Here is a 27,970-nt window from a genome sequence, read left to right as displayed (position 1 = left end):
TAAGGGGGTGGAGAACCTCTTCGCATAAAATTTGAAATTTTCAGAGTAGGGGTAATTTCGGTCTTGACCACCTTCATCAACTGATTTGGCTAACAATTTTTTTATGCTACCCTAGGGTAAGGAACCATCATACAGATAACTGCCACATAGAAATTTATTTAAGTGAAGTCCCCCATTGGGGTATCCCCAAGTCCACTTTCACATCTAATGTGTGGTCAGAAAAGAAAATTTTGTATTCTATTAAATTTATAACCCCCAAGAGAATATTGGTTGGGCCACGTTTTGGTGAAACCCACATATGAATGTATCCCTGATTCCAGCTATGACTGTGGTCTTGGCCACGTTTTTCAACTGATTTGGTCATTATTTGGCCTTTTTTCTTTTCTTTTGGGACTGTAATGCGCAATTTGAGGTGCAATGGTAATGGTTGAAAAAGCGTATTTAACTTTCACTATTCAGATATTATTATACTATTTATTCGGATTAATATTTATATTAAAATTTGTTCACCTTTATGAGCCAGATTTGTGAAATATTATGCTATACAAAATTTGCTTGAAAGACTAAAACTACGGGCCGGCAACGCGGACCGGGCCAGCTAGTCTCATATATTAATAAGTAAAAAGATATTAAGTTCGGCCGAGCCGAACCGTTAGGTAAAGAACAGATTTTTTACAAAAGTATCTGGTTTCAAACGTGTTCCACTTTAAGCTATAAATCCCAGCAAGATCTGTAGGGGAATGGTTGGATTCGTTATATGGGGGTCATATTAAAACCGAAGCCAATATAGACAATTTCATACTACAAGGTTTGCAATCTATTCAAGTCTTCATCTAGAATTCCGAACTACAAATACTAATTTTTAGACAAATTCGTAGAAATTTTATTATTATTTTTATACCCTCCACCTTGGAAAGGAGGGTATATTAACTTTGTCATTCCGTTTGTAACATCCCTAAATATTCGTTTTAGACCCCATAAAGTATATATATTCATAATCAGCATAAAATTCTAAGTCGATTTAACGATGTCCGTCTGTCTGTCTGTCTGTCTGTCTGTTGAAATAACGATACAGCCCACTTTATTTGACGTAGAGCTCCAAAATTTAGCAGAGCTATTTGCATTGTGTCTAGGATGGTTGGTATTGAAAATGAGATATATCGGTCCACGTTCTGGTATAGTCCCCATATAACGGTACCTCCCGATATTCGGTATTTTGATGATTTATGCCACATTTTTTCACGGATTTGTCTTAAAATTGGTATTTGTAGGTCATAGCGGGTCCCTGAGCGTGTGGCAAAACATTGCATGTATAGGTCCACGTTGTGGTATAGCCCCCATATAAAGGTACCTCCCAATATTTAGTATTTAATTTTTTTCCACATTTTTTCACGGATTTGTCTGAAAATCGGTATTTGTTGGTCATAATGGGTTCCAGCTCCGGTGGCGAAACATTGTAATTATAGGTCCACGTTTTGGTATAGCCCCCATATAACGGTACCTCCCGATATTCGGTAATTTGATGATTTTTGCCACATTTTTTCAGGGATTTGTTCGAAAATTGGTATTTGTTGGTCATAATTGGTTCCAGCTTCGGTGGCGAAACATTGCATGCATGGGTCCATGATTTGATATAGCCCCCATATAACGGTACCTCCCGATATTCGGTATTTTGATGGTTTTTGCCACATTTTTTCACTGATTTGTCTAAAAATTGGTATTTGTGGGTCATAATGGGTTCCAGCTCCGGTGGCGAAGCATTGTAATTATAGGTCCACGTTTTGGTATAGCCCCCATATAACGGTACCTCCCCATAATCGGCATTTTAATGGTTTTTGCCACATTTCTTCTAATGTTTCTTTTACCCTAAGGTGGAGGGTATTAAAAGTTTGGCCCGGCCGAACTTAATGTTTTTTTACTTGTTTTTTTTTTAAATTTTATTGCGTGAAAGCAAAAAAAAATGTCGGAAATAGCATCAAATTTTAGAACAAGTTTAGATTTGTTCGAATTGGTCACCTTTGGCACGAATTATAGCCTTTAAACGGCCAATGAAACCGTCACACCCTGCCCGAATGTTGAATTGCGGTATTTTGGTCCATTCCCGGCGAAGCGCTTGCTTGAGGTGATCGACACTTTGGTATTTTTCCAGTGCTAAACTGGAGTGCTGGAAATGAAGCGAGGATCCTCATTTCGTAACCATTCTTGTGTGGCGCGTGATGAGTGCGATGGTGCTGAAACCTGTTGGGGTGCCCAAGGCTTTAATACACCCTCCAGAATATTTTCGCAACAATAGTTGGCATTTATTCTGATGCCACAGTCGATTAATGCGACCTCAGTTGACCTCTTTGGCAAGTAAACACGATAATTTTTGTTTTGTTTACAAACTGCTGAACAACGAATGTTTTCTCATCGGAGAAAACCAAATTCGGCAGTTCACCACTTTCGGCCAAGCGAAGCAACTCTTTAGCTCTATTGAGTCTATTTTCTCTCTGTTGCGGTGTAAATTCTTGCACATTTTGGAATTTCAATGGCTTTACCCCGAGCTCATTTTTCAATATTTGCCGAATGGAATATTGCGATATGTTCAGCTCACAAGCCATTTTTCTGCCACTGCGACACGAGTTTCGATCAAGTCGCTTCTTTATTTTTCGAATCGTTGCTGCTGATGTTGCTGTTTTAATCTGGAAAATTCTCACCAAAATGCTTTTGTCTATACATGCCTGGCGTAAAGAAAAAATTTAAAATGTTGATATCTTCCGGGACTTAGAGTTATATTGTAAATAAAATAAAACTGTATAGTAGTTTAACTTGCTACCATTCCGTTTAAAGGGATATGTAAACCTTAATTATAAAACAGAACCAAAAAGACCCAATTGTGAAGGTTAAAAGTTTTGACCAAAATAATCCTACTAAAAATGTTATAGTTAATTACTTAATATCGAATGATTAAAAGTAAAATTTGTATATATTTTTATTAAAATATGCGGCCATTTATATCGCATTTCGTCACTCGATGTGACAATATTTTGTCTAAACAACAATTTAGTTTAGGTCAGCTACTTCCGGCCATATAATTGAGAGGTCTTTCCACCCGCTCTCATAAAACAGCATATTTTGTTTGCAAATTAGTAAGCTGTTTTGTTGAAAATTAAAAAGATAAATACCAACAACTTTTATTGTATCTTTCAAAACTATGGACATTAAAAAATAACAAAAAAAAAATCCAACAACAACTGCCGAACAATCGAATTAAACGAATGAATTTTTAATCACCATTAGACTGATCATAAAAATGCGATTTTAATGAGATATACTTTTTAATAGCTTCTGATTATTGCTGTGAAAAGCCCAAATCATATAATCACAACAGAGGAATTATTCAAATCCTGAATTATTTTCAAAACCTATCAACAATTTTATTGCAACTTGTTATAATCATATTTTATGGCTAATGGCGGTTGGCATTCGCCTGTCCGAATGGATGTGTGGGTGGATTAGTGAGCGCAATGCCGGGCAGTCATCGCCGCCGCAAACGTCATTTGAATTTCCTAATACAACTTTGACACCAATTATGGACTATAGTGTCAAATGAAATGAACAGATTACTGATAACATTAAATTCGATCTGGTGTAATCTTATTTTTTTAAATTTTATATTTAATTTAGTTAAATTTTATTTTGGGGTGAAGGTCGAAGCATTCATAAAAAATTTCGGTGTGTGAGGCACATAAATTGAATCAACGTTTGAGTGTTTTTAGGTATTAAAATAAGAAAGCTTTTGGGTAAGAGTCTATACAGATACCTCATCTGTATTGATCTGTATCAGCGGTCACACGGTCTGTAAAGTTTAATTTTTTATCGTTATGGGTAACCAGTAAAGAAAGTCCTAAAGTCGGGCGGGCCCGATTTTATGATACCCTACCCACTTTTGCTAATTTTTATGGGAGAATTCAACCATACATGCTATGATTATTATTATAATTTAAAGTTCAAAGGACTAAATATGCAGAAGCATTTGTATCTGTTATTTTCGAACTTGTATTGCCCATTTGGTGCAAAATTAATTTGAAATCAGATAAAGATATATATGGGAGCTATATCCAAATCTGAACCGATCTCGATAAAATTTGGCAAAGATATTTCTGAGCTGTATTTCATATATTTCCCAAAATATTGTTGTTACAGATTGCATATTACGGCTGTGGGTAACAAATGCAACAAATCGGATGAACAATATATATGGGAGCTATAGCTATATCTGAACCGATCTTCACCAAATTTGACATACTAGCTTCTAGACTCAATTCGGTCGTATGTGCCTAATTTCATCCCATTTGGGCAAATATTAGACTTTTGGTGCACAATAAAAAGCAAATCGGATGAATATATATATGGGAGCTATATCTAAATTTTTACCGATTATCTCCAATTTCAATAGGGTTCGTCCTTGGGCCAAACAAATGTTGTTTGGAAAATTTCATCTGAATCGGATAATAAATGCCACCTGCATTTTGTTCACAAGAATACACGGACAGACGGACGGACTGACATGCATAAATCAACTCAGATTGGATATCCTCAAAAGTAACTGTGGGTCTCGCTTCCTTCTCCATGTTACAAACAAATGCACAAAGACATAATACTCTGACCACCTTGTGGTGTAGGGTATAAAAATGTGGGAGAACTTAAAAATGGGCTAATGCCCCATCAAAATGCATTTAAAGACTAGTAAAGTATTGTGTCGTTAACCTGCGAATGGCGATAAACTTTACAGATAAATCGAAAAAACTACCATTTAAATCAAGGTCGCGAATACGGTTTCCCAGAATCTCACAACAACTGACCTATTTTGATGTTTTTTTTTTTTTTTTTTGGTATTATCTGCAAATTATTATTGCATGGAATTACTATTGGATTACTGTCAAACACGAAACATTCATACAATACATATGGCTCTAGTGTAAATGCATAGATCTTTGTAAAGCGCTCTTAGAGGCAGTCGTACATTGGGTACAGACAAATGTGGGTGAAAGCTTAAAAATATCGGATAGGGCAAGTTGCCTTGCTCTCTGTGAAATGATTTCGTATATTTGATCCACCAAATACAGGGTTGCCCATTTTCGACGGACCCATCGATTGTTATGCGACTTGTGTGCGGTGGAGCGCCATCTTGTTGAAACCAGAACTGCCTCATACGCTTTCGACGAATAATTGGCATCACAAAATTGGTCATCATGTCGCGATAACGCTCCTGGTTGATGGTAACAGCATGGCCGTTGACCGTTTTCGCACTAACGCCGCACCAAACTGTGACTTTTTCGTCATGAAGAGGCACTTATTGAAACTCCTGAGGATTTTCAGTGGCATAAAAACGGCAATTTTGCTTATTTACGGTCCCATTCAATGTGAAATGGGCTCCATCGGACATGATAATTTTATTTTTTGAGTTTTCACAATTGACTTCTTCTGTTGAATGTAAATTTCAACTATTTCAGAGCGCTCGCGTGGCGTGTATTGGTTCATGGTAAAAATCTGCTTGGACTGACGCTTCAAACGCGGTATGTTATTAAGCGATGTGACATCTCTGTCAAAAGTTATGGCGTTGCTAGATGGGTCCGTCGAATATGGGCAACCCTGTACGCTATGTTTCTCCAATTTCACTGAAATATGGAAGGTGTGACGAAATTTAGTCTAAAAGTGAATTTTGTCAAATTATATTGAAATCGGTTGAGATTGGGATATGATTTTGTCCCACAACGGCTTTGCAGTGGTATTAGGCTAACAGTAAAAAACTACACAACAATTTAACTGAGAATACGATTATGGATTCAGCTAATTTTTAATAAAAATAAAACAAATTTAAGATTCTTAACAAGTAAAAAAGCAGTAGGTTCGGTCTGGCCAAACTATGAATACCCTCCACTATTCGGAAAAAATTAGGAAACTTCAAAAAAATAAAATCCATGAAAATTTCCGAATATAGGAAAGTGCCGATGTATGGGGGAGAGACGATATTGGGGATCGATATATCCCATCTTTGAACTTGATCTGCCTGCAGACAAGAGACAGATCTGTGCATAATTTTAGCTTCCTATCTTAATTCGTTTTAACTGTACCGTAATAACAACAGACGGACAGAGGACGGACAGAGTCTTAGAATTTTACGCTGATCAAGAATATATATACTTTGTTGGATCTAAAATTATTATTTCGATGAGTTATAAATGGAATGACTATTAAGTACGCCATACTATGTATGGTGAAGGGTATAAAAACGTATTTATTGTAAAGCTACCAACACATGCACATGTCACATATATATAGTAAAAAAAAAGTAGGAAGATCTTTTCACACATTTTTGCCCTATAAAATGCAACTAACGGTACGAACATGTTTTTCTATTTTGTAGATAAAGATTCAGCGGACTTTTATCCAGTCCCAAACATGTCAATATTATTGTGCAAATTTCATTGAAATTTGAAATGCATAGCGAGTGTGGTACGTCAAATCTGCTGAAAATATATGGGAGGTATGTTCAAACCTCAACCGATTTCGATATAATTTGACAGATTTCTTTTTAGACCCAATTCCATCACACATTCCAAAAATTCATTTGGGAAACTTGGGATGCTTTAAAAATGGTCTTGACTTTTAAATACAATCATCCCCTCAAATTCTCATAAAATCATTCTTAAGATATTGGAAAATCTTTAAAGTTCTCAAGCTATTTTGGCCTTAGCTGCCCAGATTTACCCTGCGATCAAAAAGTTAAACAATAATAAATCTTCTTAATTTTTTGCAGACAGAATTTGCATTAATTAGCAGGCTAAAATGCTTTATTCCAAGTAACTCTGTACGAAAGCAGGGCAACAATCACAGTGCATATATGTGGTATTTATGAGCAATAGTCCTATAAGGGATACCATAATGTGGACCCATAAACAAAACTTTTTTGCACAAATATCTATTGCCCATTCAGAATCCAAAACACCATATTATAATCAATTTTTTTTAAGAATGTAGCTTAAATCTTGATAATACTTTAAATCAAGGTGTATACAAGGTGAGATAAAAAAACCGCAACAAAGTTTAACGCCATAATTTTATACATTTTTTTACATTTTATTGAATGAATGCAAAAAATGTCGCAAATAGCATTCAATTTTAGAATAAGAATTGGTCACCTTTGGCACGAATTATGGCCTTTAAACGCCAATGAAACCGTCACACGCTGCCCGAATGTTCCTGTGTGGTATTTTGGCCCATTCCCGGCGAAGCGCTTGCTTGAGGTGATCGACTCTTTGGTATATTTTAGTGCCAAAATGGAGTGCTGGATATGATGCGAGGAATCTCATTTTGTAACCATTCTTGCGTGGCGCGTGCTGACTGCGATGGTGATGAGTCCTGTTGAAATGTCCAAGGTCTGCGGCCAAAATATTTGCGTCCACACGGATTTAATACAGCCTCCAGAATATTTCCGCGATAATATTCGGCCTTTATTCTGATGCCATGGTCGATTATTACGAGCGGAGAGCGACAATCGGCTGTTATGGCGGCCCACACCATCACCATTGCCAGCGCTTGAGCCAACCGAAGGAGCCGAATGCCGAATGGAATATTGCGATATTTTCAGCACACGAGCCATTTTTCGGCCATTGCAACGCGGGTTTCGATCAAGTCGCTTCTTTACTTTTCGAACCATTTCTGCTGATGTTGCTGTTTTCTCCTGTCCACTTCCTTGACGTCGGGGTACGCTACCAGTATCTCGGTAACGAGCGATGTTATGAGACACAAACGATTTTTTTACATTTAAATGATGGAGTGCTCTAACGATTGTGATTTTTTGACCAAATATAAAGAAATCGCCCTATCACGCTTGAATTCTATCACGAATAGCTTTTTTAAGCTGCTTTTGAGCAGTCACTGGAATAATTTTTCACGCTTTACAGCTTCACCTCAAAGTAACATAGGCTATACACGTTTTTGAAATTCCACTTGAAACTGAAGATATAGCATCAGAATCGGAGGTACCTCCGAAAAATTAGGTTTTTTATATGTACATGTCCTTTGATTTATTATAGATACAGTCTTCAAATTCGGAATGTGTAACCGAATTTGGTACAAAAATGAATTTGCCAAATTACATTGAAGTCGGTTCGGGTTTGGATATAGCTCCGAATTCACATATTTTATGCATCATAATGCATTTCGTTGACGAAGTAGCGTGCCCTTGCTAGTCGGCAATGATAGGAATAAACGGGTAGATCTGGTAAATATGCATTGTGATGTAAAGTATCACACAGTCGGCCCAACCCGACTTTTGGTCTGTCTTTACTAATACGTTTCCAATACTAAGCAACCTCAGAATAACCGGGTCGAAACGACTTGGGTTCTACTCGTCGAAGGACTCACCTCATTCCATCTGTGACAACAGAAATTAAATTAATGAGTTAATAAAACCAATTGTAAAACATATTTAACAGAACTATTTATTAAAAAATTTAAACAAATAACAACAGTAAAAACATAATTTTTCAGTCTTGAAAATTCAAATCAAAGAACTGTACTTAAAGACGGAACAATCGCAGGATGGATGCTGGCAAATAGCTATTTTCGGGGACAGAAACAGCAGATGGGGCACGAATAGGTGCTTGAGAGGCAAAATTCAAGCTGGACGCAAAACCACCATCAAAAGCTTTAGAAGTTCCACCTAAAGCATTGTATTGTTCTTGAATGGTATTCTGAGCATTGAGAGCATCCTCGGGTGTGCGGTATTTAACAAAGTGAACTTCGGGCCGATTGTTTCTGTTCTCATTAATGGAGTTCAGTTTGTTTGCCAATTCATGGAGGTCGGGCTGTTTGTTCAGGATATAGATGGCAGTTTGAGGAGTTTTTTGGCCCAACGATAATATGGCATCTTCAAGGTGTTTATTCGATGGTCCTTTGATGAAAACAACACGAGTGGGTTTCTTTACAGACTGTAACACACGATCGGCATTTTTATCCTTGAAATCATTTTCATCAACTGTATATGTTATGAATTGGTTAGCTGGAGCAGATTCGTCAGAGGCGAAAGAAGGTTCGCCGTTATCGATGCCTTCATTAGAGAATGATCTTTCCAAAGGTGAACCATCGGCATTGTTTGCAAAGGAATTACTCAAATCGTTATTCGAACCAACTGGGGCTCCACTCTTAGTAAATCCTCCTCCAAGTTGCCCTCCACTGACTCCACCGTCATTTCCAATTTGATAATTATATTGAGCTGAGGCAACTGCCACCAGAGATAAGACTATGAGGATAGCACGCATTTTTTTTCAGAATGGATGCCTCTAATGTTCTATATACCAACGACTCTTTAAGAATGATAAGATACAACAAAATGTTATCTATTTTATACCTCGATATCTTTCGGCTTATCTGATTCTAGTATACCTAAAGAAACTGCAAAACAATCAGAACTGTAACACTATAGACGTAAATCACAACCTACTAACCCATAATTTACCTGCTGATTATAAGCATATATCTTATGTTTATATTCAGATCGATGGATATTTATTCATTTATTAGTCGGAGTAGTTTCTGAGCTGTCTACTAGAGGCTACCGCACATGCGTAGAACCTCACATGGTCAAGTGGAGAGGCTCGTTTAGCTTAATTGGATTGCTTTATGTTTTTATAATTATATTAATGTTAGGCAATTTTCAATAACTATTCATATTTAAAAATATTCATCAAAGTTATCACGTGTGATGTGTTTTCAGAACTTTTATAAAAGACAAATTAAAAAAATTGTGGTAGTGAATTAAATGAATGATTAGTTTTTATAAATTTTGTAACAAAATTAATATTGGTCATTATCGAAAACACAAATACTTACTTAAGACCATAATTGAAAAATGTGTTTTGGTTGGATGTTTTTGGTTGGATCAAAATGCAAATAAAACTATGTACATACAGGATTCCTGATTCTCATTACCAAATAACAAATTTCCTTAAGAATTTTTGGCAATTATTACTACTTAAAATTAATTGTCTAACCCATATTTTTACAAACGAAACTTTTATTTTTTTTAATTTTTAATCGTCAAAGAGTAGGAAAAAGTATTTGCTTTTTTATACCCTCCACCATACTATGGAGGGTATATTAACTTTGTCATTCCGTTTGTAACTCCTCGAAATACTCATGTTAGACCCAACAAAGTATATATTCTTGATCAGCGTAAAATTCTAAGTCAGCGTAAATTCTGTCCGTCTGTCTTTCTGTTGTAATCACGCTAACTTTCGAATAAATTGAGATAGATGGCTAAAATTTTGCACACATGTTTATTTTTCCAGTAGGCAGGTTAAGTTTGTAAATGGGCCATATAGCCCCCATATAACGGTACCTCCCGATATTCGGTATTTTGATGATTTTAGCGACATTATTAACCGGAATTGTTTCAAAATTGGTATTTGATGTTCGTTATGGGAACTACAGTCTGTGACAGAAAATTGTCTTTTCGGGTCCAGGTCTTCGTATAGGCCCCATATATCAGTACCTCCCTATATTCGGTATTTTGACGATTTTAGGTACAATACCCACCGAAATTCTTTGAGATGTGGTATTTGAAGTTCGTAATGGATGATACAGCCTGTGACAGAAAATTGTCTATGCTGGTCCAGGTCTTCGCACAGCTCCAATTTAACGGCACCTCCTTATATACGATATTTTGATGATTTTAGCTACATTATTCACCGTTTATGTCAAGTTTCGAATTTGAATATGGTAATGGCTTATGACAAACAATATCTATGTATGTCCACGTCGTAAAGATCCCAATATAACGGCTATATTCGGTATTTTTAAAATTTTAACAGAATTTTTTAAGGATAATTTGGTAACATGTTGAAGTAAAAAGCCATGATTGTGTCACGAATACCCAGGCTACAGGCGGTATCCGATGTCATCCGGCCACAGCAAGACTACAAGAATATTGGACGATAACAACACCAACCAACCGACCCAGCATCCGTTAGTCGCATAATGGACAATTTAGGTTTCGGTTGTAAGCCTTTCACCGAATCGAATAATTTTTATTGATTTTGCTATGGGTTGCTTCAGAGGTCTTAGCAAAAGGTAGCTCCTGATTTTCATCATTTTATTTTTTTCGATTTACAAAAACGTTAGCTGGGAAAACCTTTTCCAAGTCTGGCTCTCATAAAGTTGAGTAGCCTGTAACTAGTTTACAGAGGAGCTCCGATTCGCTTTTCTGCAGGACCTTCGGTTCACTATTCCGTAGCATAGCTCAATTGTTGGTAGTGGAGTAGATGTATTCATAAACCATAATGCTTGAAAAATTTCCTAGCTATTGTACACGACCCAAATGGCTAAACTCGAACATACACACAGTGAGCTGTCGAATCCGAACGAGCCCCTGTCTATCTGCGAAGGCTTAGATATCGGCTGCAGAAGATATCCATAGTAAGCTGCCGAACCCGAATTACAGCCCTTCTACGAAGACTGCCCCGAGCATATCCAGTGTGAGATAACAAACCCGCTCGATTTCCAATCCATCAAATCTAGACAGCTGCTCCCGAGTATCTCTTAAGTGAATTGCTAACGCTTATACCACGAGTTTACTCCGCAGACCTGAACATCAACATCCCAACCACCTATATCGTAAGTCCCGATTATACGCCACTTGTCAGCCCGATGATCATTCACTAACGTTCACGATTACCTTCAAAACGTCAACATTCCGAACGCCGACGTTACTAAGTGCACCAATCTCATTATCTTAGACTGCATTCAATCCGACGACAATAAGTTGCCGATTAACATCAAATCGTCAACACTCCGAATGCCGACGTCACTTCGAACACAAACATGGTAATTCCTGAATGCATTCAAGCCGTCGACATCCAACGACCATAAGCTGCCGATTTACACATTTTGTGAATAAATATAAAATAAAATATTATTTTTAACTTCTATATACAGGGTGAGTTGAAAAACCTGCAACCAATTTCAGACTGCTGTTATTTCTAAGCCACTCGTCGGACAGCTGTTAAATTTATTCCAGTGCGATTATATTGTTTACAAACGTACAAAAGCATTTTGGTGAGAATTTTCCCAAAAAAAGTTATTCATAATGGATAGTGTGATTTATTTATATTTGGCTGGAAAACCATAAGTGGCATTTCAGCATTTAAATGTGAATAAAACTTTTGTGTCTCGTACCATCCCTCGTTACCGTGATACTGGTAGCGTAGGCCGACGTCAAGGAAGTGGACGGAGGAAAACAGCAACATCAACAGAAATGGTTCGAAAAGTAAAGAAGCGACTTGATAGAAACCCGCGTCGCAGTGGCCGAAAAATGACTCGTGAACTGAAAATATCGCAATATTCCATTCGGTAAATATTGAAAATGATCATTCGTTGTCAAGCAGTTTGTAAACAAACAAAATATTATATTATCGCGAAAATATTCTGAAGGTTGTAGTAAAGCCTTGGGCATGCAAACATTTTGGCTGCAGACCTTGGACATTCCAACAGAACTCAACACCATCACTTTCAGCACGCGCCACCAAAAAATGGTTATAAAATGAGGTTCCTCGTTCCGTTGGACTATTGTATCTAGAGTATTTTGGTAAGTAAGGTTGACACTAAAAAATACCAAAGTGTCGATCACCTAAAGCAAGCGCTTCGCCAGGAATGGGCCAAAATACCGCAGAGCGTGTGACGGTTTCATTGACCGTTTGAAGGCCATAATTCGTGCCAATGGTGACCAATTCGAACAAATCTGAACTTATTCTAAAATTTGATGCTATTTCCGACATTTTTGCTTTAATTTAATAAAATAAAACAAGTAAAAAAGCTGTAAGTTCGGCCAGGCCGAACTTTGAATACCCTCCACCATTTGGTACGAATTCAACAATTTTCAAAAAAATAAATAAATAAATAAAAGGATTTTAAAATTCTGTTAAAATCGTGTAGCCGTATATTAGAGTCTATATGGCGACATGGACCTGCATAGGCAACTTTTGTCACAAGGCAACTTATATCACAATATTCAAATGTGAAACTTGAAAAAAATCTGTTTATAATGTAGCTAAAATCGTCGAATATAAGGAGGTACCATGGTGGTTATAAAACGTGGATCTGCACACAAAATTTTTTGTCATAGGCTGTTATATCGAACTTCACGAACTTCAAATGCGAAATTTGAAACAATTCCGATAAATAATGTCGCTAGAATCATCAAAATACCGAATATCGGGGTGTACCGTTATATGGGGGCTATACGAAGACGTGGACCTGCACAGACAATGTTCTGTCATAGGCTGTAGTATTCATTACGAACTTCATATGCGAAATTTGAAACAATTCCGGTAAATAGGTTCGCTAAAATCATGAAAATACCGAAGATCGGTGGTACCGTTATATGGGGGCTATACGAAGGCGTAGTCCTGCACAGACAATTATATGGGGGCTATACGAAGACGTGGACCTGCACAGACAATTTTCTGTCATAGGCTGTAGTATTCATTACGAACTTCAAATGCAAAATTTGAAACAATTCCGGTAAATAGGTTCGCTAAAATCATGAAAATACCGAAGATCGGTGGTACCGTAATATGGGGGCTATACGAAGGCGTAGTCCTGCACAGACAATTTTCTGTGATAGGCTGTAGCATCCATTACGAACTTCAAATACTAAATTTGAAATAGTTCCGGTAAATAATGTCGCTAAAATCATCAAAATACTGAATATTGGGGGGTACCGTTATATGGGGGCTATACGAAGACGTAGACCTACATGGCTTATTTTCTGTCTTAGGATGTAGTATCCATTACGAACTTCAAATACCAAAATTGAAAGAATTCCGGTAAATAATGTGGCTAAAATGATCAAAATACCGAATATCGGGGGGTACCGTTACATGGGGGCTATACGAAGACGTGGACCTACATTGCCCATTTTCTGTTTTATGCTGTAGTATCTATTAAAAACTTTAAATACCAAATTTGAAACAATTCCGGTAAATAATGTAGCTAAAATCATCAAAATACCGAATATCGGGAGGTACAGTTATATGGGAGCTATCCGAAGACGTGGACCTATATGGCCCATTTTCAATACCAAAAGTCCTGCAGACATAGTACACATTTGAGTAAAATTTTATCAACCTACTTAATTTCGTTCGGAAGCTAGAGTGATTTCCACAGACGGACAGACGGGTAGACGGACAGACGGACGGACATTGATAAATCGACATAGAATTTTATGCTGATCAAGAATATATATACTTTGTGGGGTCTAAAATGTATATTTCGAGGTGTTATAAACGGAATGACAAACTTAATATACCCTCCATACTATGGTGGAGGGTATAAAAATGTAAAAATTAAGGCGTTTGACTTTCCAATCGTTAAACAATTAGGAATGTGCAAAGTTTGAAGAAAATCACTGATTGGTTCTGTGGGAGTGTTGCCAGAAAAAGTTGAGAGAAAAATTTGAATACACAACATTTGATAAAAATCGACTTGTTTTGAATGTTATGAGAGTTAAATGTTGACCCGTTGTGGAGGAGGTACTAGAAGGATTTAATGGCTATATCCTATCTTCACACCATATCTTGTGTTGTCAAAGAATATTTGATTTATTTTACTTTTTATAACTTATGGTTATTCGAAAATTCTGACCTGTTGTAGTGGAGGTACCAAAAAGAGTGCACCAATATTACCCATCTCCGTACTCAATCTAAGTACGATGTACCAAGATTATACCATATTAGATACTCCTTTTTAGAGCTATCCTGCGCACCAGCCAGGATAGAGAGCTTTGCTCAACACTTCCATCATGGAGATTAAAAGCACTAATGACGTAAATCATTTCAAAACATTCAAATTTATATAAGATCTCTTCTAATTAAGATCGCCCAAAATGTTTTATTTCGCATAAAATTGTTAAAAGCATACATTTGAGAACTTTCGTTATTTCATTAGCAACAAGTTAAATTCTAAACTGGCTTAATATGCATCTCAGACTTATTAGATAGGCATCACGCCTTGTATTTTAATTTAGGCAAAAGCTCTTTTGAATTTGCAAGACAGACACGGAAACCTCATATCGAAAACAACAACTTGAACATTTATTGATATCTATTTGATTGCAGTTGAGATTGAACGTTTAGATTTATGTTTAGAAAGTCAAAATATTCCACGATTCTAGAGAAAACAAGTTATACGAGTAGTAAGCATTTTAAACAAATTAAATTCACATTTGCGAGAAATGAGTTGCATTTGCACCCGTTTTTCAAAAGATTTATGCATGGCAAAAGAATAATTATTTATGTTTTTAATTTTCAAAATTTTTTTTGTTTTAATTTTCCATTGTATAAAAATGGTTCGTTGTGCAGTTAGAATTCAGTCCACTTTTCAGTATCTCTTCAGTAGTATCTGAAAACATAACGAATACATCCTGCTAAACATGCGCGCCTTCATTGTCTTGTGTTTAGTGGCTACGGCTTGTGCCCAATATAATTATCAAGTTGGAGGAGGTTCTGGAGTCAGCAGTGGATCATTCAATGCTGGTGCTGCTTCTGGCTCGGGTTCCTTTGATGCCTTGAATCTTGGAGGAGGCGTCTCAGGTGGTGTTGGTGCTGGTAGTAGCTTCGGTGTTGGTTCCAGTGGCAGCCTTGGAGGAAGCGTGTCAAGTGGTGTTGTTGGTGGTAGTAGCTTTGGCGTTTCAGGCAGTAGCGGTCCAGCTTTGGAAGCTACTTCATCATACGGTGTATCCGGTTCAGGTTCCTCATTTACTGCCTCGTCGTCTGCCAGTCCAGCATTCACTGGCAGCTCACAAGGTTCCTTCGTTGGTGCATCTAACGTTGCTCCCGCCCAAGCTGAATTAGAGAAGGAGTTCTATACTTTCACCGCCAACGAAGAAGATTTCACTGAACCTGCCGCTTCCAACCAAATCAACAGTGTTACCAAACAAGGACTCCGTGTTATTTTCATCAAGGGTCCCGAAAACACAGGTCTGGAAAATGCTGCCTTGAGTTTGGCCAAGTCCGCTGCTGAACAACAAACCGCCATCTACGTTCTCAGCAAACAAGCCGATCTCTCTGCTTTGGCCAACAAATTGAATACCGCCAACGAAAATGTTAGCCACAAACCTGAAGTTCATTTTGTCAAATACCGTACCCCTGAAGACGCTGCCAATGCCCAAAGAGCCATTCAAGCTGAATATGATGCCTTGGGTGGTAAATCGGAACACATCAATGGTGGTGTTGCTTCATCCTTGAACTTTGCTTCTGCTGCTCCCGCTGCTACAGCTGTTCAACAAGGTGCATCATTCCAAGCCGGTACAGCTGGTCAACAAGGTGGTTCATTCCAAGTTGGTACCGTCGGACAACAAGGTGGTTCATTCCAAGTAGGTACAGTTGGACAACAAGGTGGTTCATTCCAAGCCGCTGCCGGTGGTCAACAAAGTGGTGCATTCCAAGCCGCTACTAGTTCTACCTACTTGCCTGCCTCCGTTATCCGCCGTTTCCGTTCGTAAATTGTTGTGTGATTTTTAGAGCCTGATGAGGCAAAGCTGATACAATTTTTTTTTATGTTTGTAAATTTTTCTTACAAAATGTATTTACATTTTAAATAAAAAGTTATTTCGAAAGTTATTTAAAGATTTGATATGATTTCTAATTTGGTATGTATAGTTGTCGGAAAAATCTTAATAATCGTCTGGGAGTCCATAAAGGAGACTACTTTTGTATTTGAACGGGACTTTTTCCAAAATTTATAATGGAACACATTCAAAAATTCCATAAACCAACCAAGTTTATAAACTTCAAAGTCGCCTCTGAAAATTCTATAAAGCAATCACGCCCGTCTGGGGGCGCTCCAAAAGTTTCATTGAGGAACCATTAGTCCCTCCCTCTTACCTTTTCTTTTTAGAACTTTTTATAAAAGGAACTATAAGACTATTTCGTTTCCTTCTGCGTAAGTGCTGAGATCTATTATTCGAGCGGGATATGTATTTTTGGTTACAATGAATTTGCAATACCAATGATTTAAAAAACTCCTTTAAACATATAATATACTAACAAGTAAGCAAAGGCTACAGTCGAGCGGGGCCGACTGTTGAATACCCTACAACACTATAATAAATGATACAGTATATATATATAGGCCATATACTCGAAAGAATTCCACAAGATATTGTGACAAATAATTAAAGAAAACCATCAGGTTTCGTTCTCTAATTTTCGAATAATAGCAACTTAAACGAATTTGCTCATTTCCAATTTATTGGTAGATGTTGCACGTAAATGGTCTTCCTAGATCTGGAACCAATATCTCCCAAAGACCTATAATCTCTCAAAAGTGGCAAAAGATTAACATTTATTATTGGTTTTTGACTTAAACGCATCTATGTGAGATACAGACATTTGACTATATTCTTCAACGAAATCAGCCTTAACGAAATAGTCAGAAGTGCGTCTTTCCTGTATTTGTGAATTCTCCAAAAAGACACTGGAATGGTCATTTTCGTATTTTGTCTACAAAAGTTGGCAAACTATTTCACACATTGAATATTTTTGGATGGCCATCCAAAACTATTTGGCTTTTGCAATGTCCGGTATCCTCCATTTAAATGCGCGTGAGGATCGGGCGATAATTACGACTTGCTGACAATTTTGCATTTTTTTGTCCATTTCAACCCCTAAATATATGGCGATTATCTCCAAAAAGAGTAGGCTTCTATTCTGACCCTCATCTTATACCCATGCAAAATTTCGTATGGATCGGGCCATAAATGCGATCTGTATATGATATCCTGATATCCTAACTTCTTAGTTTTGTTAGCTGTAGAAATATCACCAAATGTATAATTCAAAATGAAAATATGCCAAAAATATGACAAAATTGAAAAAATATGAGAAAATATTACAAAATCAATATTTTCATCTTTAGAAAGATATTTTTATGCGATTTTTTAGGCGTTTTTTCTTTCCTGCGAAGAGGCCATTCTGAATTAATGAGAACTGTCGAAATCAGTTCAGCCGTTCTCGACATATAAGAGATCTTTCAAGCATATCTTCTTTGATAGACACATATATCGCACATATTTTGCTATATATCCGATTTGATGGATGTTAACATCAATGTAAAGAACAGAGGTAACCTTGTCATGGCTTTTGATTTCGCCGGGATTTAAAATATTCGCGGTTTAATGAAAAATTTTGATTTTTTTCAACACAAAAGATATGGTCTATTTTACCCGCTGAATACTATCCGATGACCACCCAAATTGGAAGGCTTCTTACCCGCCCTAAACTATAGCTACATGCGCAATTCCGCGTCGATTGGTCTATAATTGCGACCTGTAGAGCAACTGCAAAATCAGGAATTTTTTCAGCTTTTGGTCCATTTCAACCCCTAAATATTATGCGATCATCTCCAAAAGGGTTCTATTCTGACCTAGGGTTCTATTCTGACCTTAACCCCACCTACATTCTAAATTTCGTGAAGATCGGGCCATAATTGCGACCTGTAGAGTGATTACAAATTAACATGGACAGACGGACAGACGGACGGAGGGACATACATAGCTAGATCGACTCAGCTCGGCGAGCTAGGAAGATCCATATATACTTTCCTATATGGGAAACCAATATTTCGAGGTGTTACATAAATTCTGGCCCAATCAAACTTATAATACCCCCAACACATAGTGTTGTAGGGTATAAATATCGGGTAATACTATTATATGCAGGCCATAAGAAAACGTGGTGGTACCCATTACGGATTATTTTTAATACCATAAATGCTTCGTACCCAAAATAAATCTCAGCAAAATTTCATTTAGATCTTTCATTTTGTTCGGAAGCTAAAGTAACTTCCACAGAAGGACGGACATGGGTAAATCGACATAGAATCTCACGATACTGCGTCAGCTAAAAGTCAACCTTAAAATTTCAGATTCGTTCTAGGCCTTTAAAATACTCAAAATTCACAATTTTTTCAGCTGGACAACATTTCTTAATCAAAACTTCACTTTGAAAAAAAATGCAAGTATAGAGGTCTACCTGTTTGGCTTGTAATGTCAGAATTAGTATCAAACAATAAAAAATCAAACAACTTGTTGCATTTATTTTGAATAAATAATTGAAAATCATGTACTATATATCTCTAAAGGATTATTTCGCTACAAAAACTCTAGATTTTGTCAATGCATACGTTGAAATAAACATTTTGAAAACACCCGAATTTGAATGTTTTCTGAACAATTTTTTTGTTATTGAAAAGAAAACACATACATAAACCAAGAAAATAAAAAAATTAAAATCATATGGTATCATAGCCCTACCTTGATATCATTGTACCACGTGTAAACCCTATATACCAACCTAAATCGGAATATCAAAATTGCTAAAATTCCATATCAACGTTTCGTTGATATGGGCTATACGAAAAAGGGGACCTTTACAGCCACTTTACCTTCAAACACTATGTTTAAGATGATTCTGTTAAAAAATGTTTCTAAAATTTTTGCTTACCGTTATATGGGGGCTAAACGAAGACGTGAATATGTAAGGGAAAATTTGTGTCACAAAAAGCAGTGACCACCGCGAACTAAATCCTGTACAGGTTATTTTCTGCCATAGCAAGCAATACCCATTACGAACTCTTAATGCAAAATTTGAATCAATTCCGGTGAAAACTGTGTTATAAAATACTAAATATCTGGTGGTACAGTTATATGGGTACCAAAACTTGACCTCTGTACACCACTGTGCAAATATAACTAGTTGCAAAATGCTTTCTTGTAAAATTATAACTCATCGTATTTCCGAATATTGGACGCGCACACGCTGTTCCGACGATACACATTTTGTGTAATAATGAAAATCAGTCCTTGTGGCGTAGGGTATGTCTCACGGTGATACAGGGGATTATATGTTTGTACATTAGTTTATAACATGAAAGAAGATAATGAAATAGAGTCCATTTGATGATATTCATACAATCACATTCTAACTCGATACATATATGTCCGTCCGTCTGTCCATGTATTTTCGTATCCTGCACCTTGAAAAGGGTATATTAGCCTTGTCATTCCATTTGCAACATCCCTAAATATAGAGCCCTATATATATATATATATATATGTATATATATATATATATATATATATATATATATATATATATATATATATATATATATATATATATATATATATATATATATATATATATGTCTGTTCAAATTATTTTACAGCCCACATTATTTGACGTAGAGGTTCAAAATGAGGTATATCCGTCCACGTTTTCGTATAGCCCCCATACAACGATACCTCTCCATAAACGGTATTTTTATAATCCTGTTCACATTTACCCATGAAAGACGTGCAATATATAACAATCCTTGTATATTATATTGTCTATATAGATTCCCGTTTTAATACCATATAACGGCTTCACCCACTTTATGGTTTTTTGAAAGGTTTAAGTACAGATATTTTTACATAAAATTGTTTTCTTTAGCCAATTTAAATTTAATGTTTTTTTTTTACTTTTTTAAACAAAGTACAAGTCGCATATATTGTCCGATTGAGATGATCACAATTGAATTAGTAAAAATTAGTCAAAATTTAGATATATCATCGTCCGATTTAAATTTTATTGTGCGCCATATGCGCTATATTCATCCAAATTTCGGCATATGTGACTGATTTCTGCCTAGAAATATTCTGCCCTAAAATATAGTTCAAATATAGCTTCCAAACATATCTTTCATCCGATTTGGCATTTAACTTCTTTAAATTCGAAATATACACTCCACAACAATGATATAATAAAGATCGGTTCAGATTTGGATATAGCTCTTGTACATATGTGTATCAGATTTCAGGTTTATTGCGCACCAATTGGTTAACATCAGCACAAATTGAGTGAATTTTCGGCACATCCGACTGAATTCAGCCTTGAAGGAAGTTTCTCAAATTTGATGCAAAATGGTTCAGGTATAGCTATAGCTCCCATGCACATGTTTCATCCGTTTTGGGGTTTTAAGTCTCTCACATGTACCATATATCAGATACATCTTACAAATAAGTGCCTAAAATGTTGTCAAGATTGGTTCAGATTTGGATATACAGGGTGAGATAAAAAAACTGCAACCAAATTCAGACTGCTGCCATTTCTAAGCCACTCGACCGACAGCTGTGACAGTTAATTATATTCTTTACAAGCGTATAAAAGCATTTTGGTGCGAATTGTCCAGAAAAATAGTTATTGGTGATGGAAATCAAGCGTGATAGTGCGATTTCTTTATATTTGCCTGGAAAACCAGAAGTGGCTATCGGTAGAGCACTACAGCATATAAATGTGAATAAATCGTTTGTGTCTTGTACCATCGCTCGTTACCGTGATACTGGTAGCGTAGGCCGACGTCAAGGAAGTGGACGAAAGAAAACAGCAACATCAGCAGAAATGGTTAGAAAAGTAAAAAAGCGACTTGATCATAGTGTCGAAACTCGCGTTGCAGTGGCCGAAAATGGATCGTGAGCTGAACATATGAAATATTCCATTCGGAAAATATTGAAAAATGAGTTCGAGATAAAGCCATTGAAATTTCAAAAAGTTCACGAATTTACACCGCAACAGAAAGAATAGACTCAATAGACCTAAAAGTTGCTTCGCTTGGCCGAAAGTGGTGAACTGCCGAATTTGCCGAACATTCGTTGTCCAGCAGTTTGTAAACAAACAAAATGATCATGTTTACTTGCCCAGGGGGTTAGCAGAAAATGTGCACCTTCAGTTGGCCAACACAACTCAAGCGCCGGCCATGGTGATAGTGTGGGCCGCCATAGCCGATGGTCCCTCGTATTAATCGAACGTGGCATCCGAATAAATGCCGAATATTATCGCGAAAATATTCTGGAGTGTGTATTAAAGCAATGGACGCGCAAATATTTCGGCTGCAGACCTTGGATATTCCAACAGGACTTAGCACCATCGCACACAGCACGCGCCACCCAAGAATGGCTACAAAATGAGATTACTCGCATCAGCGAGTAACGCCAGCGCACAATGGCCACCATCCGTTGGACTATTGTGTCTGGAGTATTTTGGAAAGCAAGGTTGGCACTAACAAATACAAAAGTGTCGATCACTTCAAGCAAGCGCTTCGCAAGGAATGGGTCAAAATACCGCAGAGCAAAATTCGATTCGACGATTTCATTGACCGCTGTTTCCGACATTTTTTGCTTTCATTTCAGTCAATTAAAAAAAAATGTAAAAAAATGGAGTTTGACTTTTTTGCAGTTTTTTTATCTCACCCTGTATATGCAAGCTCTTTTTGAAAAGAACAGATTAAATTTGGAGACGTTTCCAGTTATCATATTAAAAGTCTTATAATATAAATATTAATATCACAAATCAGAATGTTATTATTTGATTAGAAACCTAAAATTTCATAATGTAAACATTTATTTATTCCAGGTAAAACAAAATATTTTTTCAACTGTGTCAAAAGTGTGTTACAGAGTGGATATTACGGCTGCAGAGGACAAAAATAACAAATCGGATAAACAATATTTATGGGAGCTATAGCTATATCTGAACCGATTTCGATCAAATTTGGCAGGCCTAATTTGGTTGTATGTGCAAAATTCCATGATATTCGGGCTGATATTACACGTTTGGTGCACAATAAAAGGCAAATCGGACGAAGATATATATGGAGCTATATCTAAATTTTAACCCATTATTTCCAATTTCAATAGGGTTCGTCCTTGGGCCAAACAAATGATTTGTGCAAAATTTCATCTGGATAGGGCAATAAATGCGACCTGTACTTTGTTTACAAAAATACATGGACAGACGGACGGACGGACGGACAGACGGAGGGACATGCATAAATCGACTCAGAATGTGATTCTATGCAGATCATCAAAAGGAACTATGGGTCTATCTCGTTTCCTTTTGCCTGTTACAAACAAATGCACAAAGACATAATGCCCTGACCACCTTGTGGTGTAGGGTATAAAAATCGTGTTTGTGTATATTTTGAATATCTATATCTATAAAAGAGGAAAATGTTTGTATGTTTGTTTGTTTGTTTGTTTGTTTGTTTGTTTGTTTGTAATTTATGGACTCGAAAACCGCTGAATAGATTTTCCTGAAAATTTCCATATATACTGCAACATCGCCTGAAAGTAACATAGGCTATATACATTTTTGAATTTCCACTTGGAACTGGAGATATAGCATCAGAATCGGAGGTACCTCCCAAAAATTTAGATTTTATATGCACATATCTATTGATTGGTTGAAGATACAGTCTCCAAATTTGGAATACGTAACGGAATTTGGAACAAAAATAAGTTTACCAAATTATATTGTAATCGGTTCAGATTTGGATATAGCTCACATATATATTTTCGACCGATTTCGTTCATTTGATGCCTCAAACACAATATGAATGTTCGATTCCAATGAAATTTGGAATGTGTGACGGGATTTAATCCGAAAATAAATTTGTCAAATTATATTGAAATCGGTTCAGATTTGGATATAGCTCCCATATATATTTTCGACCGATTTCATGTATTTGATGCACCAAACACGCTATGTATCCCCAATTTCAATGAAATTTGAAACGTGTGATATATTTTATCTAAAAAATTGATTTCCCAAATTATATTGAAATCGGTTCAGATTTGGATATAGCTCCCATATACATTTTCGGCCGATTTCATGTATTTGGTGGACCAAACACGACATGTATTTCCAATTTTAATGAAATTTAAAATAAGTAACGGAATTGGGAGCCAAAATGAATTTGTCAAATTAAATTGAAATCGGTTCAGATTTGGATGTAGCTCCCATATATATTTTCGACCGATTTCATGTATTTGATGCACCAAACACGCTATGTATCTCTAATTTCAATGAAATTTGGAATGTGTAGCGGAAATTAAAACAAATATACATTTGTTAAATTATATTAAAATCGGTTCAGATTTGGATATAGCTCTCATATATGTTTTGGACCGATTTCATGTATTTTATGCACCATACACGATATGTATGTTCGATTCCAAAGAAATTTGGAATATGTAACGGGATTTTGATTATGAGTGGCTAAATTTGGTACAAAAATAAATTTGACAAATTATATTCAAATACGCTTAGATGTGATTATAGCTCCCAAATATATACTCAGCCGATTTCACATATTTGATGCACCCAAAGCGAGAGAGACAAAATCTGGCACCAGCAAAAATTGCCAAATTATATTGAAATCAGTTGAGGTTTGGATATAGCTAACATATATATTTCGGCCGATATCATACATATTATGCACCAAACACGATATATATGACCGATTCCAATGAAATTCAGAATGTGTGGTGGAATTTGGTTATAATAATAAATGTGATAAATTAATTGGAAATTAGTTAAGATTTGGATATAGCTCCCATATATATATTCTCGGCCGATTTCACATATTTGACGCACCAGTTTCAATGAATTATGAAAGGTGTGGCGGAGTTTGGTGTAAAAGTAATTTTTTTAAAACGCCTTAGGCTAACACTAAAAAACAACACAACAATTTATTTAAAATACGCTTATTACGGCGAAGTATGTTGCTATCTCGAATTCACTAATTGCAATAGAAAAACCACTCTACTTAAAAAAATTGCAATTTCCTGCACGCTTGGTATTTGCTATGAAATAAATAAATCCAAAGGACAAACCCTTCGTGTATGCATGTCATGTTACTGCTTTTGTAATGATTTTGTTTATTAACGCATTAAATTAGTGCAATATATTTTAATATTTTAACTTTTAAATTTGTTTTTCTTTATCCAACATATATTCGTAAATAAAATTTTGAATGCATATAAAATCAAAAGGGGTAGCGAAGCGCACCGGGTTCAGCTAGTTACATATAAAAACCAGTAAAGAAAGTCTTAAAGTCGGGCGGGGCCGACTTTATGATACCCTACACCACTTTGCTAATTTAGTAGAGCTCCACATAACAATTAAAAGTTTTTATGGGAGAATTCAATCATACACGCTATGATTATAATTATAATTTAAAGTTCAAAGGACTAAACATGCCGAAGCATTTGTATCTTTTAAATTCGGACTTGTATTGACCATTTGGTGCACAATTAATTTGAAATCGGATAAATATATATATGGGAGCTATATCCAAATCTGAACCGATCTCGATAAAATTTGGCAAAGATATTTCTGAGCTGTATTTGATATATTTCCCTGAATATCGTTGTTACGGAGTGCATATTACGGTTGTGGGTAACAAATATAACAAATCGGATGAATAATATATATGGAGGCTATAGCTATATCTGAACCGATCTTCACCAAATTTGACATACTAGCTTCTAGACTCAATTCGGTCGTATGTGCCAAATTCCATCCCATTTGGACAAATATTAGACGTTTGGTGCACAATAAAAGGTAAATCGGCCGAAGTTATATATGGGAGCTATATCCAAATCTGAACCAATGTCGATAAAATTTTGCAAATGTATTTCTGAGCTGTATTTGATATATTCCCCTAAATATTGTTGTTGCAGAGTGCATATTACGGCGGCGGTGGACAAAAATAAAATATCGGATGAACAATATATATGGGAGCTATAGCTATATCTGAACCGATTTCGATCAAATTTGGCATACATATTTTCAGGCCTAATTTGGTTGTATATGCAAAATTCCATACAATTTGGGCTGATATTACACGTTTGGTGCACAATAAAAGGCAAATCGGACGAAGATATATATGGGAGCTATATCTAAATTTTGACCGATTATCTCCAATTTCAATAGGGTTCGTCCTTGGGCCAAACAAATGATCTGTGCAAAATTTCATCTGGATCGGGCAATAAATGCGACCTGTACTTTGTTTACAAAAATACATGGACAGACGGACGGACGGACGGACGGACAGACGGACGGACGGACATGCATAAATCGACTCAGAATGTGATTCTATGCAGATCATCAAAATGAACTATGGGTCTATCTCGTTTCCTTTTGCCTGTTACAAACAAATGCACAAAGACATAATACCCTGACCACCTTGTGGTGTAGGGTATAAATACGAACGCATTTCTGTCATTTGCAAATAATTCGATAGGAAAACTTCGAAATGCGTTTTCTTCACACGGGAAAATAGTTTATGAAACGCTTAAGCGTGGTACCAGTAACTTTTCTCCCATTGTTAACTTAATTAAGGCGAACGGTAGTTTGAAAACTACATTTAATTTCCAATTAATATTATCGAATGCATTTTATAACTTTCGGTGAACAGAATACTAGACAATCTCATCTATACTAAACAGCTTTTGTACAGGCTACTTAAGAGCTACTTTATGGTATTTAAATAGTCCAAGCGATATCAAAATACCATTAAAATAACAATTTAAATCATAGCCTATAATGTACTGCTGCAAAATCTAATAAATATTAATCAGTTTGGAAATTTATTTCCGCTCACACTATATTGATTGTTGTTAGAGTAGATATTTTTTTCCCACGGACCGCAGCCAGGAAGATTTGTTTGCCAAAATGAAGTCATAAATTTGATTAACTAAACAAACCTATACACAATGTCAAAACAATCACTTTTCTGCTAGGAAGCCTAAATAAATTTAGCTAGAATGTGAATAATGAATATTTTATCAGGTCATTAGTCAAACTGGTAATAAGTCTTCGGGCAGAATATTGGACGACCTATGTATAAAAGAAAATTCGCTGTCAATTTAGAATCATTCAAATTTCGAAATATCTTCTAAGGCCAGTATCAGAACTAAGAAAGGGATAGAATGCTGCGTGCCTTCATTGTCCTATCGTGCCTTATGGCCATGGCGTGGGCTGATCATTTGGGTCCCGATTATCATCCAGTAGATCGTAGCTATATACCACCAGGTGGAGTGGAAGCTGCCACCAACACGGATTCCTCATACTCTATTGGTGTACAAGGTTCCAATGTTAAACTGGATACAGGATTTGGTTCGCCCGCTGGGGCTGGCAGTTTTGGAAACAATGCAGCTGTCAATGCTGTCAATGCTGGCAGCTTCGGAACTTCTTTTGATCAAACACAACAAGTATCCGGTCCATCTATTGTGGCTGGTAGCTCTGCTGAAACCTCTGATTTCACATTATCTCAAGGCAATTATGAATCCGCTTCGAATTCAGCACCCTTGGTTAGTGGTGGCATCGAAAAAGAATTCTACACTTTTACTGCCGATGAAGAAGATTTTGCCCAACCTGCTGCCACCAATCAATTTGAAAACACTGTCAACAAAGGAATTCGTGTTATTTTCATAAAGGGTCCCGAAAACGCTGGTCTAGAAAATGCCATCGTTGGTTTGGCCCAACAATCCGCCAATCAAAAGACCGACATCTATGTACTTACCAAACAAACAGATCTCTCGGAATTGGGCAATAAATTGAGTACCGTCAATGATAATGCCAATCACAAACCTGAAGTCCACTTTGTAAAATATCGTACTGCCGAAGATGCTGTTCATGCTCAGCATGCTATCCAAGCCGAATATGAAGCATTGGGTGGTCCAACACAACATTTTAACGGTGGTGTCGCGCCATCTTTAAACTTTGCTTCTCAAGCTGCAGTGGTTCAAGCCGTTCCAGCAACTCACTCTGCTGTTGGTAAGGAATCAATGATTGTTGCAATGGATAATGTTGGCTCAACTTATCTACCAGCTTCTGTATTTCGTCTGTTCCGTTTGTAAACTATATTGCAAGTAATATCATTATTGTTGTTGTTATTTTTGTATTGCTAAGTAAATAAAGCATCGACATTCAATATTTAAACAAGCTCCATTTTGAACTGAAACCGCCAAAGGAATCCGTGGGGATGGCGTGCATCCCACACGATATAATTAAATAAACGATATAACTGAGATACCATTCAG

General features: G+C 36.5%; 3 protein-coding genes across 3 annotated transcripts; 2 read left to right on the top strand and 1 right to left on the bottom strand.

Annotated features, from left to right (window-relative positions):
- Positions 1 to 8,567: 8,567 nt before the first annotated feature.
- On the bottom strand, positions 8,568 to 9,308 carry LOC101897137 (uncharacterized). The gene has a single exon (XM_005190988.4). It carries the CDS (start codon positions 9,306 to 9,308, stop codon positions 8,568 to 8,570), a length of 741 nt encoding a protein of 246 aa, XP_005191045.2.
- A 6,167-nt stretch (positions 9,309 to 15,475) lies between these two features.
- LOC101895979 (fibroin heavy chain) lies at positions 15,476 to 16,603 on the top strand. The gene has a single exon (XM_011297367.3). It carries the CDS (start codon positions 15,476 to 15,478, stop codon positions 16,544 to 16,546), a length of 1,071 nt encoding a protein of 356 aa, XP_011295669.2. The 3' UTR covers positions 16,547 to 16,603.
- A 10,254-nt stretch (positions 16,604 to 26,857) lies between these two features.
- LOC101896962 (uncharacterized) lies at positions 26,858 to 27,787 on the top strand. The gene has a single exon (XM_005190987.4). The coding sequence runs from the start codon at positions 26,858 to 26,860 to the stop codon at positions 27,785 to 27,787; it is 930 nt and encodes a 309-aa protein (XP_005191044.4).
- Positions 27,788 to 27,970: the final 183 nt, after the last annotated feature.

Source organism: Musca domestica, unplaced genomic scaffold, assembly GCF_030504385.1.
Source record: "Musca domestica strain aabys unplaced genomic scaffold, Musca_domestica.polishedcontigs.V.1.1 56, whole genome shotgun sequence".
Taxonomy (NCBI): domain Eukaryota; kingdom Metazoa; phylum Arthropoda; class Insecta; order Diptera; family Muscidae; genus Musca; species Musca domestica.
Note: the sequence above shows the minus strand (reverse complement) of the source record. Positions and strands in the feature narration are given on the sequence as shown.

What these genes read in the sequence shown, in the direction of transcription:
- LOC101895979 (XM_011297367.3), top strand. Translation starts at nt 15,476, where the DNA reads ATGCGCGCCTTCATTGTCTTGTGTTTAGTGGCTACGGCTTGTGCCCAA.
- LOC101896962 (XM_005190987.4), top strand. Translation starts at nt 26,858, where the DNA reads ATGCTGCGTGCCTTCATTGTCCTATCGTGCCTTATGGCCATGGCGTGG.
- LOC101897137 (XM_005190988.4), bottom strand. Translation starts at nt 9,308, where the DNA reads ATGCGTGCTATCCTCATAGTCTTATCTCTGGTGGCAGTTGCCTCAGCT.